This window comes from Dufourea novaeangliae, unplaced genomic scaffold (genome assembly GCF_001272555.1).
Source record: "Dufourea novaeangliae isolate 0120121106 unplaced genomic scaffold, ASM127255v1 scaffold295, whole genome shotgun sequence".
Lineage (NCBI taxonomy): Eukaryota > Metazoa > Arthropoda > Insecta > Hymenoptera > Halictidae > Dufourea > Dufourea novaeangliae.
Window position 1 is genome coordinate 115,071 of NW_015374168.1, and position 14,179 is coordinate 129,249.

A 14,179-nucleotide genomic window follows, 5' to 3' on the forward strand; every position below is an offset into this window, starting at 1 on the left:
TGATAACAATAGTTAAAAATGTATATATATATAAATACTTCAATAGTTTTCAGTACTATGAAAATTCGGCTGATTTAAGCAGCTACAATACATAAACATATAATAGTCACACAAGTATGTATCTAAGTACATATTCATAAGTATTCATGCTTGAGAAATACTTCATTATGTCACCCGGTGTATGACAAATTCTATCGTTCATGTTGGTTCATGCAGGTTCATGTATAGAAAGCGAGAAAGTGGGGGAACCAGTTCGAGAGACCTCTTCTGCTCATTCAAGATGCGCGAAACAGTTATGCTCTTATTTGGCGTTTAGTGTACATAACATAGTATTTATAACCTATATAAGTTAATATTTGAACAATCAAACCTATAATGTATTTATTTAGTATTCGTTGACAATTTATTTACATAACCTTTTCTTCTTCGTTTCTGTTTGTGTTAATATGTATGCACATAAAGGGACTCCATTTAACGAACAGCTACTGTAAACGTCTAGCAATACAGAAAAGTTATGTAATATATCATCGACATATATTATTAATATTTGTTAAGATATACATTGGATTTTGTAATTTAACATTAAATAATCATTTAAATACTTAAATATCGATTGCAAATGTATTTAGGTAAAGGGTAATAGATTTAATCTGTAATAAAGTAAGTTGCGCAGATCTACTACATTTCTGACGTGAATCTGCCGTCAGGATATTAGTAGATCTGTTCGACTGTCTATTTCGATTTCTGAAACCCTCTAGCAAATTTAGTAATATCTGTTTAGATCAGATTTGGTTGACAGAGCCATTTATTTCTATTTTTTAAAGTATTAATAGAAGAGTTAATAATTCTGATTTCTGTAAATTAGTACATCTATCTTTGATAAAGTGAGATATCATAAGTTTACAAAAAAATATTGACAAAATTCAATATATTGTACAATAAGTAAAACGTTTTACTAATAACTAATAATACAAATACAGTAACTATCAAAATCGAAATAAGAAAAGAAAACTGCTACTGTCAAAGTATGTATTTATTCAACTGTTTTAAACAAGTTAATAGAAAGAAAATTCACGCATATTTCTCATTCATATATATATATATATATATATATGAATATTCATGGTGGTGCTACTCAGAAAGTTCACGTTCAGGCTTAAACTCTTTCTGCAAACAATAACAAGAGTTAAATTTAACATTATAATGAAAATAAATTTAATAAAGTCCAATATTCATTCGATTCTGTATTTTATTTAAGCTTGACAGAATCTGTAATAGATTAAACAAATTTTAAGTTATCTACAGATTCTCCTTGTGTATAATTCATCCGTAACTGAATAGCTACCGAGGATCATTTATCCAAATATCCGTGAAAGGAAAACCATGAATAAAGCAACATTCTCACGTTTTGTCCTTGAGGTTGATCAAAGCAAGTTGAAAAGTCCTCGAGGTCCACAACGTTCTTCCTGTCTGAATATGGCTTGCAGTCGATGTGGCTACGTTCACGATCTCCAGTGTCGCGTCGTACGCAGATGGTGACGGTTCTCTGAGGGAGATTTAAGAACAGTTAAAATCGTGACTTTCGAGGGTTGGTAAGGAAAAATTTGTGAGTAAATTTGGTCGCCTCGCCCTACCGGGTGTAGACGCGTCCAGGAAAAGCGGAAAAAGTGTCTTCTTCAGGGGTTCAATTAGATACTATGGCGAACTTGAGGCAAACCCCACTGACATGTAGTGGACACACGAGACCCGTGGTGCATCTTGCATTTTCCGACGTCACGGAATCAGGATATTATTTGATTTCTGCATGCAAAGGTAATTTTCTCGTCAATTTTGTAGGGATTGATGGATTGGGAAATCGAAACCACTCCAAATGCGTGAAGAGTTTATTAATACTGATACACATCATTTATTATTCTTTATATATACATACTTCCTTTTCGGACCTTCTTCCAGTGATCAATCCTATAATTTTTTTCATTTGTGATACGATTTAGCTTTCGCGGACAATTTTTGTTCTACCAGATTCGACGCAGTCCGCTCTTACTCTTGATCTCCTTGGCCTAGTTCGAGTGAACACCAAGGTTTGTGAGTTGCGGACTTCGAGGTTAGATACTGCGTGCTTGGAACGTCATGGCTGTATCTGTATTTCGTTTTGTTGATCGCATCGCCGGTTGCCTCTGGAATACAGTATACAGTTGTGCCTTGTAATCTACATGCGTATCTAATTAATTAGTCACCGAATCTATATATCTTGTTCCATTGTAGTCTCCATGTTTCAGTGAAGATCATACAGGTGTCTAATAGTAATATTTGAAAGATTATTGTATTTGAAAATACAGATTTGATATATAATTAATATTGAACTGATATGCAACTAAAAGTTTCATGTGGAGGGAGTCATGAATGGTTTTAAACAATGAAAGTTATTAAACTTAAATATCAAATCATTCTTTTGAAATTCTTACATGTACAAAAGTTATGTGGCTATGCTTAATTAGAATGGAATATAAAGTATTTGATGATATTATGTATTTATTTAATTAATTATATAATATTGCCTATTTGAAAATGTTAAAATAAAAAGACAATTAGTTTGAGTTTATTTTGTAGTTAAAATTGGAAAGATGAATAATATTATATTTTATAAACAGATTTATATTTCAAATATGATGACAAATGAAAATAGCATTAAATACTTTCAAAATGTTAAATGTTCTTGTGAATCATTTATGTTAGGTCATACATGCAAACAAATTCTTTTGATGGTAAGTATTTACAGAAAGGGACCCAGTTCTGATGACCTTGACCTTGACATATGTTGTAATAGGTACCATGTATAGGGAAAAGTTGTTCAGAATATTGACCTTGACAATATATGTTAAGGTCAAGGTCATCGGAGCTGGGTCCTCTTTTGTATTGGAAATTTCTATTGAGAAGTGAAGTAATTTCAGTAATAAAATTTGAATATACAAATTTGATAAAAAGTTGTAATTAAATCACTAAATAACTATGTGTAAATCTTACCTGATTGAGAATCACAAATAATCAATGTATATGTGGAGAAACTGTTTTCTAAATGAACAGTAAATGTTACATGAATTTTGTAAGTGAACTTCATCATAGGATAAAAAGTCAATGTTCTATATGCTACATATATATCATACAATTTGAATAATACTGTTTATTAGAAAACATAATAACAGTGAATCTAATTTGAATTTATTTAACAGTATGTATTTAAGTTCCATTTAATAAGGAGTCATGAACAATGTAAAACAATTAACGCCACTAAATCTAATTGTTGGACCATTCTTTAAATTGTAAATTAAAAGTGCTATGTAAATCTTATTACCTACAGAAAATATGACAAATTTTAGAGGGATACACAGTAGTCATTAAAATTGACAGAAGATATTTTGAACATGTTTAGATGGCAAACCCATGTTACGACAAGGAGACACTGGAGATTGGATCGGAACATTTGAGGGTCACAAAGGTGCAGTATGGGGCGTTGCGTTAAACCCTGACGCAACAAGAGCTGCCTCAGGAGCTGCCGATTTTAACGCTAAAGTCTGGGATGCAATCAAGGGAGAAGAAATTTATTCGTTCCAACACAAACACATAGTAAAGTCTGTTAATTTTAGCACTGATTCTAATTATCTGTGTACCGGTTCTAATGAAAAGTTGGTACGAATATATGATCTCAATAAACCAAAAGCAGCTCCACAGGTATATATTCATATTCGCATCACATGAAACAGTAATATATTGTCTAACAAATAACATTAACAGGTTTTCTCAGGTCATAAAAGTGGTATAAGATACGTTACATTCTTCAATAATAATACTCAGTTGATAACTTGTGCCGATGATAAGACACTAAGAGTGTGGGACAGGAACAGTGGACAGGAGATAAAGAGGCTAGATTTTCCAGCTATTCCAAACTCCATGGAAGTGTCCAAGGATGGAAACATAATCACGACTACTCATTCTAATGTAGTCACCTTTTGGAACAGTAAAGAGTATGTTAATTTAAAGCAAGTGAACTACATGTAGCAGTAAAAGTAATGGCAAAATTTTAAGATTTATGAGACACAATTTAACGTCCTCGTTGTATATTAATTTGTAAATTAGTCACCTCTGATCAGTCGTCCTCGACTCAGTACTCATACTTCTTGGACCCAGGATTTACATTTTAATAAGATTCCCACATATTTATTTTACTTTTGAAAACTTTGAAAATTTCAAATACGGATCAAAAAAATGATTTTGCAATTATTGTTTCCATAGGCTTACCAAATTACGCGAATACGTTGTACCGACTCAGATAAACAGTGCCAGCCTGCATCCAGACTGTAGTATCTTTGTATGCGGTGGAGAAGACCTGAAAATGTACAAGTTTGACTACAGTACTGGTGCAGAGATCGGTGAGTTCTTTGTAATAGGCGTAATATTTTCTATGTAAATCATCCGTAAACATTGAAATTTTTTTAGAATCATTTAAAGGACACTTCGGACCAATCCATTGCGTGCGTTTTTCACCAGACGGTGAACTGTACGCAAGCGGCTCAGAGGATGGTACCCTAAGATTATGGCAAACGACTGTCGGTAAAACTTACGGTCTCTGGCGGTGCGTAGAACAGACACCTGCGATGCAGGAAAACGCCGCTGTGCTGAACAATAAACAAGAAGTTCCTGCCAGTTAAATGTCGAACGATTCACGGACAGTGTAAAATACTTCCAAGAAGAACAAATGCTTTGTGAGTAGAAGCGAGACGAGACAGCTATGAAGAAATTTCTACGACATATTCACTAGCCGCTGGTTGTCGGATGCTTTGTAAATACGGGATCTCTTGAGTTCCACCTCAGATCATGCTGTCGATCGTGATATTAAACAGCGGACCAAACTTCACGGTAGTATGATTGGTCGCGGAAGCGTGGGACGTTCGCTATTTATTACGAAGAAGAAAAGGGGGAGAAGAAACATCAACATTTATTAACGTTATACATGCCACTATTATACTACAAAATTAGATAGAGGTGTAATGACAGAGAAAAAGACGATTCAGAATGGATTTTGTTATTTCACATAAAAATTACTATACATATATAAAACCGTTCTGCCTGCTGGTACACTGCCAGCGCGTCTCCTTGATACACACATCACTCGCCCGACCATTACAATGCTCGCATGTCTCGATACTTCCAAATACCGTGACAGTTTATTGGAGTCCTCTATGTTCTCGTATTCGCGCCAACGTACCACGAAATCACTACAATTCTTCCTTCAAACTGGCGATGACAACTCCATACATATGCACGTCGTTTGATACTGACCGTTTTTTGTTTTCGAGAGTACGCCATCGGGCGTGAATTAAATACTTCTTACAATCTATACAACAATACTAGCAAACATAACAAGAAGATAGTCTGAGAAATACTTCGAAAAAAGAAACGCTATACTTCAGATCAATTTCAGTTCAAATAAAATTATACAAATACTGGCGTGATATTACATTCGTGAATACTCTCGTCCTTTTTCGGAAATGGCATTGCAATCTTCAGTTCAATTGTCGATAACGAACACAGCTTGTGAAAAGATGTCGGTCACTGTCGTTATTGTACAGTCTCTTAAAGGTAGACAGTGTGTTTCTCGCGCGTGATCGTTCATAAGCAACGAGTTTTGAGATGTTTTACTAGTTTCAGCCTATGAACTGTGAGAGATCGGGTAACTTGAAGCCATTAAAGGAGACTGGCGTCGATACGCTCCTCAGACTGTTTCTGTGGCCCGCGAAACCAGGAAAACTGGTCGATGTCGTGAACTGCTGAAGTCTCGAGGTAGCTTCTGTGGCCGCTAACACGAAGCCACACTGGGCGGTGCACACATCATCGCGCAGGATAGCTTCTCGAGAAGCTTCGCGTAAGAGCTGGTTGCAATCCGTGATCCTCAGGGAAGCGCACTGAGTCTGAAACAAAAACATCCGATTTATGTTGTAGTTAAACATGATTTGCTATCTTTGCAACTTTTCATTGTTTGTCATTAGTGTCAACATGTTTCAACTGCAGTAGAAGGCAAAGAGCCGGTTTCAAAAGATTTAAGACTAAGTCTTGGATTACTTGAACGAGGCGTATAGAATATTTATTAATAATAGCGAGCGAGGATTATGCCTTATAGGGTATAGGGAAATCGAAACTACGTTCTGATAAAATGTCTTCAGTTGTGTGTTAGGAGTTGACATCCAAAAGTACAGTAAAATTACTTTAATTTTAAGTAACCAAATACTTACGCCCTCGGCTGTACAGACGCAGCTAGTGCAGGGTGTAGGGAAACCGGATTCTCCCAGAGCAACGTTTCTGCCTCCGATCTGGCAGCCGTGCCTCGTCTCCCTCCACGCAGATAAGTCCATTTGTGGCATCGAGCTACACGGAACGCGAGGGTTCAGGAAGTTGCTTGGTAGATCGAACGCAGCTCTCTGCATATCGTTATGCTCGTCCATGTTGTCGCACATGACTTTCGACAACGTGGCTTTACGAATCTCTGCTAACTGATGCTCGGTGAAGCGAATGTTCGGATCGTCGGTCTCGTACCAGAAACGATCGCATTTTCTTGCCTGTCGGAACTGTATAGCTATGATGCAAGCAAAGGTCGGTCCGACGAGTCCACCTTGAAGGGGTCTCTCGCTCATTCCACCAGGAAACAGATCGATATCGTCCACGGAAGCGTATATACGTTTCATGCGAGCTATGACTTCCGGAGCCATCTCCCTCGATAGATCCTCGAAAGTGGTGGCCCGTTTCAAATTACATAGCGCTCTGTAATTATTGTATGACGGAATTCCATGATCTCTGGCGCGGTGAACGTTTAGCGCTATCAGGTCGATACCCGAGTAGGGAATGCCTTTGATTTCAAACAGGTGATTGGTCACTTCCCCGGTTATGAATTGATCCAGAGTCTCCATGGGAGTGGCTACCAAACCTCGGATCATTTCGTCCAACATATTTTGCCGATAAAGTGGGTCGGGATCGAAAAATCCGTCTCGTAATAAAATAGACGGTTCGATATTCTGATAATTGCGATCCATTCTCGGTAGATGTGGTCTCAGCAACGAATGTCCAATTCGATAAGCAGCCGTAGCGAATTCAGTGAGTATGCTGGGATTGCAGGTGGGCGAGTACTCCTTGTAGTATCCCTGAGGTAGGAGTTTCAACCCGTAGAGGGTAACTGCGTTCCAGCCAAGAATTCTCGGTAGGAATTCGTTGTACGTGATGTGCTGCAGCATAGCACTAATGATGCGACGAGACTGCTGAAAGAGTTTCTCGCCGTCCCAATGAGGATTCACTTGTCTTAGGCTCTCGACGATCCTATTGTGCTCGCGTATCCAGAACGTATGCATAACAGTTAAACCTGGCTGTTCGGAAGCCCGACCATCACCGCCAATGAAACAGAAACCTGATTTGGCTTTGCATTCTGGATGGGTCGCCGATTGCGGCAGAAGGTCCCTCGCGCCGCGGTGTGGACTCTGAGTGACGTTCATACGACCGTTAAAACCGCGCAGGACGTTACAGATGCAAGTGTTCTCCCCATAGATAACTGATGCGTCCAGATAACCGGTGTTTTGATTGATTTGTTCTCGAGGTCCCAAGTGCTGTTGTCCCGGAAGCGATCTCATGGACGGAAAGCACATTCGCGCGCCAGATGAGACGTTGACAGTAGGATAATAATGATCGCCAGGTGGCACTGGGAACGGATTACACTCGGGATGTACGGTACGGGGTGAGTCACAGGGGCGACAGCTCGGTATAGACTCCGCGAAACCCTTATGAATCGGCGTCATCGTTAGATCGTGGTCCAAGAATTGTGCGAATTGCATCACCATTAATGTGTATCGATTGTGGAGATTAGAAATGTCAGGATGTATCACCGCAGACACTACTCTCGGATTGGGCAGAAGTCCTCCGGTGGTCGCTGTGATTCTTGGTTTCGACACTCCGTCCTCGTATATCGGTGGAAGCAATCTAGCGAACGTTGTCAACGATTTTCCCAGGCTGGGGTTACGAAGATTGTTGCAGTGGCCTGAGAGTGTTCTGTATGGGGTGGTGGGATCACAAGGACTGTCGTCTACGGGACATTCGACTTCATCGTGATTCGTTGGCTTGTTCTGTGACAAGAATCCGGATATGTCGACGTTCTGCAGCAAATCAGAAAAGTCGTTGTTGGGGAAACCGAGAACGTTGTCGGTGGTATCGAAAACTTGTCGTTTCCTGCGTCTTAGACCGTGTATGCCGTTCAAGATTTCATTGGTGGCTAACTCGTACATGATCGATGAGTTAGCTAACAACAGAGCGTCTCTGTTGGCCTTAGAGAAACTGGCAGCCGTACCGGCTGGCGATTTCGGATCCGCTATCCTCTGCTCTAACCAGGAATTATATTCTAATTGTTTTCTTTCGATCAGGTCGGCTTCGGCTTTTTTCACAGCTGCTGCTAGCAGGTTAGGATTAAAATTCGGTATCAATTCCGATGTTACGGGTTTACTGCTGACACTTTCCTTGATCGGTTCGGGCAGAGGCTCTTCCCCCCAGGGAGTTACGTCGAGTACGCTATGCTGATCGCAATTGATCCTGGCATTTAGATACGGATCCTGTTGGATGAACGCTTTTGGCTGAATCTTCTGAATGTCCGTATTCGCGCAGAGGATACCAGCGAGCGAGACTTTTCTGATTTCGGCCAGCTGTGCTGGACTTACTCCTGATGGAGGAAGATCGTTCTCGTACCAAAATCGATCGGAGTTTCGGATTTTCACGAACTGCTTCTTCAAAAGGCACTCGAACGTTGGTCCAATGGCCGCGCCTTTATTAGGGATCTCCAAAATTCCACCCACAAGAAGATCTATATCCTCTACCTGGGAGTAAATGGATTGCAGCAATTTCCCGTGTGTAGGGCGCATGAACTGTTCCAGGTCTTTGAAATTCTGGACCTAACGAGATCAAGAGAAACATGTGAATCACATAATGCAGTGATAAATAAATACTACTACCCAGATTTGGTTTACAGTATTTAAAGATTCATAACCCACCGTGACATTGTTCCCAGAACAATCAGCTACAAAGCGGACGTATCCCGGTACACCGTGATCGCGGGCTACGTGAACGAAATGAACGTCGGTGTCTAGCCAGGAGTCGAAAGAAGATGGGCCGGATTCTAACCTAATACGATTGGCGGAAGCGATCACATGGTCCTCCAAGCGCGTGGCATTGTCCATCCGGTGCTTGCGTAGAGACGTCAGAGCGCGGAGAGCAGCCAACGCGACGGCATCGTACGTTCCTCCGACGTTTGACGATGAGTAACCTCCATAGAATCCGCTAGCCACAGGCATTAGCCTCGGATCGGTTCTAGCTCCTTCCCCGAGTATGCTCGGCAGGTACTCGTTCAAGGTGATGTGTTGCATCTGAGCGATGACGATCCTGCGAGCTTCGTGGAACAACTTCGCGTCGTTCCAAAGCTCGTTTGCTTCGGCCAATCTCGCCGCTACCCGATTATGCTCGCTCAGAAGGGCGGTGTACATCGTTCCCAGCGCCTTGTTCTCAGTACTTTTGCAAACCTCGCAAATGGACACATCTACTCTACCTCGAATGTACGTCCTGAGCCGATGTAGCCTCTCATCGGTTGTTCCGTAGATATCAGAGCCGTCGAGGTACGATGACGCGCCGTTCATCTGTTCCCGCCCTTCAAAGTTGCATCTATGCACCGTCAGACTCGATACCGATCGCCAGTAACTTTTACATCCACCGTTCTGCTCGTCGCGAACTTCGTAGCATTCCGGATGTCTCGCTTTGGTTGAACAGCAGAGACTAGGCTGGCCAGCCGGATGCACCATTCTGGCAATGTCCTGCAGTACCAATTCGGACCATACGCCCGAGAAGCTCGTTAGACCCTCGTGAGCATCTGGCTCCGGATCTAAGTGCCTAATTATCGTTTGGACTACTTCCGTGGGCGTAGGCAGCACGGAGCCCGTTTGAGATTGACGGGGAGCTGCAACACCTGAAGAAGGATTCTTGTTTAGAGGATGTAGACTCTATGTTTTGAGGATCAATGATTTGAGTTGTGCGCAGCCCGATGTCATGCAACTCTTGATGTTTAGGCTTTTTACGGGGTCATGCTCAGTCAGAAATTTTCAAAAAATCGATTTTTCACTTTCTACATTTTCTTTAAGTACATCATCTCGAGAATATTCTGTGCAAGTTTCAAGGTAATCCAATTAAAAATGACAGAGTTACAGGCGTTAAAAAATGAACATTTTATATAAGTGTAAGCTTGACTTGAAACTTTAAACGCGTTTTTCTCGAAACTACATTTTTCAAATCGTTGATCAATATTTCTCGAAAACTACTGTGTCGATTTACATGAAGCCTTTTGCGCCTTATTTAAAATCAGAAAAACTTGTCCTTAAACGAAGGATTCTTGTGTTCGTTCCATACTTTTTTTTTAATTGACCAAAAACGAGTGATTTTTTAGGTGAAAATCGCACTTTTTCAGGAAAACGTCCGCTATATTGTTCCTAATCAATATTTCGAAAAATCCCACGTCCAAGGACAAGATTGATTCTTCCATTACATAAATCTTACTGAATTTTTTATTTCAGATGAACCGTTACGAAGTTACAGTGATCACGGCATACCACTTTTTGTGAAGAGACAGTCGGGAGATCGCTCATCATTTATTTACTAATAAATATTTTTAAATAAAAAAATTACCTTATAATCTAGAGACTGCAATCTTTGAAACACATTTTTTGAAAAAGGTCTTATAGTTTTTGAGAAAAAGATTCCTAAAGAACACTCTTTTTTCGGCCTCGTGACTGAGCATGACCCCTTAATGTATCTAGAATAAGTAGGATTTTTAATTAACACCTCTTGCGATGAATATACATTACCGCTCATAAGTATTTTAAAATCCCACAAAGGGTACAGCAGGATAAGGGGGTCAACAAAAATGCCGTTAGATCAATTTGAACGTGTGATTTATTGTGGGATCGGGATCTCCATACCTAACAAGAGGAGCAATAACATCAATGGAAAATAGGAAGGCTCCGTGGAGAAACGTGTAGACTACTGTATTTTTTCAACGCTCCTACAATATCGTATTTTATAGGCCACGTTTGGGTTAGTCTGTTTAATCCGACCTCCGTAAAGATTTTTGCACAGTGCGTTTTTGTGAGTGTGTATCCACACACGCATACACCATGTGCAAAAAAACCGACCAACCACCTAGATATTTGACCACCCCGTTTTGTGTCCCGATAATCCACAAGTGTGTAGATGACAAAACTTTTTTTTTGTTCTAGGTCCAACGGTGTGGATGTGAAACATTCAACTGCAAAATGACTCAAATGGAAAATACGTGCCTGTTGTGCGGCTATCGCGTCGCTAGTTTTTACTAAAAAATTCTATACAACCTTTTTTTGTTCTTTCTTATGTACAACGTAAAACCTTATGCTACATATTCAATAAAGTTCATAAATTTCTTGAAAATCCCCTCCAAAACTATCCTATCATTTTTTGCCTGTTATTATGAAGTTAACCCTTAAATCTAAGTCAAATTTTAAAAGAATACATAGTATTAAAAATATGTTTGCGTAGATGTATAGGAAAAAAGTGCTGAGAACGTTGACTTTGACAACATATTTCAAAGTCGCTGAAATAAATCGGCGAGGTCGTAGCTTTTCGACAAATTTACCAAAAAACGATTACATTCACTTAAGTACCTATAAGTGAAATATGTTAATATTAAGCACCTATAGTTAAATACCCATTAGTTAAATGTGCTTCTGATTATTATGCAGTAAATTGAAACTATAATTACGATTGTTGTGATATCTATACATATATTTTTGTACTTACAGGGAATTTTATCCTATTCGTTGAATAGATTGTTATTATTAATATCCGTGTTTTTATAAAATTTTGTTGAATGTGTTTCAGATAAAAGTAATTGTAAGAGAAGGTATGGAAAATCATAATGAATATTGTATCGATAGTGACGACATCTGCTCGTAAATGTAATGGCAAGTTTGAATGATCATGACGAAACGCTTTCGATTTCTAATAAGCGTTATTTGGTTTCAATGTCGAATATAATCGAGAGGTGAATACTCGCCGTAGCGACGACCTAGAAAGTAGCGATGAATTTCGCTGTCGTCGACAACAAGGATATTCGAGTGTATCGTTGAGCGAAATAATCAAAGTAGAAAGTAGATTTATGTACATACACATTCTTTGACGAGATAACGTTAAGAAAAATGTCCGCTACCGGATAGTCTATGCAAATCTTTAAAATTTTGACGCACACATACTTATAATATTTAAATTTTCAAGTAATTAATTATAAATAATATATTAATATAATTTTATAATAGTTATGTAATTTATTGTCAGATTATTGTTAGATTTGAATAAATAACGTTCCTTATTCACCGAACCTTATCGTTGCACGCTGCATTATGTTTTCATTTTATATTATATTATATTTTGTTGTATTCATTTTATTCATATTGTTTATCTTTAATTTTCTTTATTCCTATATCATCCGATTTTATGTTACTGTTCTTCTTTATTAAATTGTTTCCAATAATGACAATATCACTACCGTTATTAAGGATTTGTAATGATCAGGGATTGAACGATTCACAAGGAAAAACAGAAGTTTCTCTAACGTTTACGTTTACGGTAATACGTATATTTAAATGATGAGCGTTCCCATGCTTGTCTCCGCAGCCACATATGAATCAACTTAATTAGGGACAAGGACGGGACTTGTTAAAATAATTTTCGAATTGCTTGCTCTGTTTCATCGTTAAACGAATATTTTCTGCCGCAAATACCGCGAATAATCAGCCGTAGTCGTGTCATGGCAAATCATTCTGCACTTCTCGGTGCAATGGGTTTGAAAGGTGATGACGATGTTTTAGGGAAATTCGCTTGTTGACCTACTTCGTCGTGAGATTCATCGAATATCTAACCGTGACACATAGTTTTTATGCATCGAAGTTTCCGAGCCTGGTGCTGCTTTTGTGTCATCGATATTCGTGAATTATTCGATGCAATTTAAATAACGATATACAAGCTTTGACAAGAAAGTTTCGACAATAACTCATTTGAAATATTTTATTTCGAATATTCAACAGATAGTAGAATGTGCGTGTACAGTCTGAAGAGAGTATTTTTGAGACAGCGGTCTCATCTATCTAATTTTCAAAATGAAATTTTTAAATCAATTATTCTCGAAACTTTATTGTCACACGTATTATTCACGCGAATGATGACGCAATCGATGCTCACGCGGGAGACTCTCTATTTCGTCAGCTCGACGAGCCTTCTAGCATGCTAATCCGCAGTTTCTAATCCTCGTGGGCATGCCAGCGCTCTTTGAAATGGATCAGAGTTCGCGTGTGCTTTGCTCGTTCCAATTTTCACTTTCCATTCGTGGTACCGTACGGCGGAAAGGGCCGTTTTGCTAAGGAAATCTTCCTATCCAATGTTCTACATTTATTTATGTGTTCAGTTATTTATTCAGTCGTTATTTATTTATTGACTTCCTTCCTTTTTAATTTAATCATTCATTTTCTGTATATTACGTATATACAGTATGTTATTAAACATGTGGGACACTGTCGCAAAGTGGATTCTACATGCAGAACAGACTAAAATCAAGAATAACGCAGTTGCGTTCGGGACTTCGTTTCCGAGACATTAATTGTTGAAAATGCGGGCAGAATACGCGATAAACGCGTTTGACACGGCGGATTATTCTACGTGAGGTACACATATGTGCATATACGATAGATATGTCGTACAATACTTATAAGTTATAAGTCTAAAAATAGGAATCGTTGATTATCAACCGTTAACAATTGTTTATCAACTTATTTAGCAATTTGTTTAGCAATTCATGTTTGAATTGTAAGAGACGTCTTTTTTAAAATAAATAATTAACATTAGTTCTTACCATATATGTTAATTCAATTTCCTTGCCCACTATTCCACGTAAAATTGAAAATTAAGATGATTTCAAATTTCAGTTTTTTAATTACAATTATGACTAATCGTTCATTTTTATGTTTACAAATAATTTTTAAGATAACTGGCAATCCGAGCGGCATGTTGTCCGACCAGGAAATGGGGC

At 38.7% G+C, this 14,179-nt stretch overlaps 2 protein-coding genes across 3 annotated transcripts in view; one reads left to right on the forward strand and one right to left on the reverse strand.

The window, feature by feature from the left end:
* The first annotated feature begins 1,524 nt into the window (after positions 1-1,524).
* LOC107192024 (serine-threonine kinase receptor-associated protein) lies at positions 1,525-4,960 on the forward strand. 2 transcript variants are annotated; one of them, XM_015581199.1, is made up of 6 exons: positions 2,244-2,293; positions 2,737-2,765; positions 3,431-3,729; positions 3,793-4,022; positions 4,291-4,427; positions 4,495-4,960. In XM_015581199.1, the coding sequence occupies exons 2-6, from the start codon at positions 2,744-2,746 to the stop codon at positions 4,704-4,706; spliced, it is 900 nt and encodes a 299-aa protein (XP_015436685.1). In that variant the 5' UTR covers positions 2,244-2,293; positions 2,737-2,743; the 3' UTR covers positions 4,707-4,960. The 2 variants fall into 2 exon arrangements, with proteins under 2 accessions (XP_015436684.1, XP_015436685.1); XM_015581198.1 differs by lacking the exons at positions 2,244-2,293; positions 2,737-2,765 and adding an exon at positions 1,525-1,812.
* A 742-nt stretch (positions 4,961-5,702) lies between these two features.
* Positions 5,703-14,179, reverse strand: part of LOC107192031 — a 13,804-nt gene continuing 5,327 nt past the window's right edge. The window contains 3 exon segments of the mRNA XM_015581209.1: positions 5,703-5,966; positions 6,288-8,975; positions 9,075-10,039. Coding sequence (XP_015436695.1) covers positions 5,703-5,966; positions 6,288-8,975; positions 9,075-10,039 — 3,917 coding nt within the window.

Bases quoted from the DNA above. Each gene is read 5' to 3' on its own strand.
- LOC107192024 (XM_015581198.1), top strand. From the start codon at position 1,698: ATGGCGAACTTGAGGCAAACCCCACTGACATGTAGTGGACACACGAGA. The intron at 3,730-3,792 runs GTATATATTCAT...TAACATTAACAG, and splicing joins AACCAAAAGCAGCTCCACAG to GTTTTCTCAGGTCATAAAAG. The intron at 4,023-4,290 runs GTATGTTAATTT...TTGTTTCCATAG, and splicing joins ACCTTTTGGAACAGTAAAGA to GCTTACCAAATTACGCGAAT.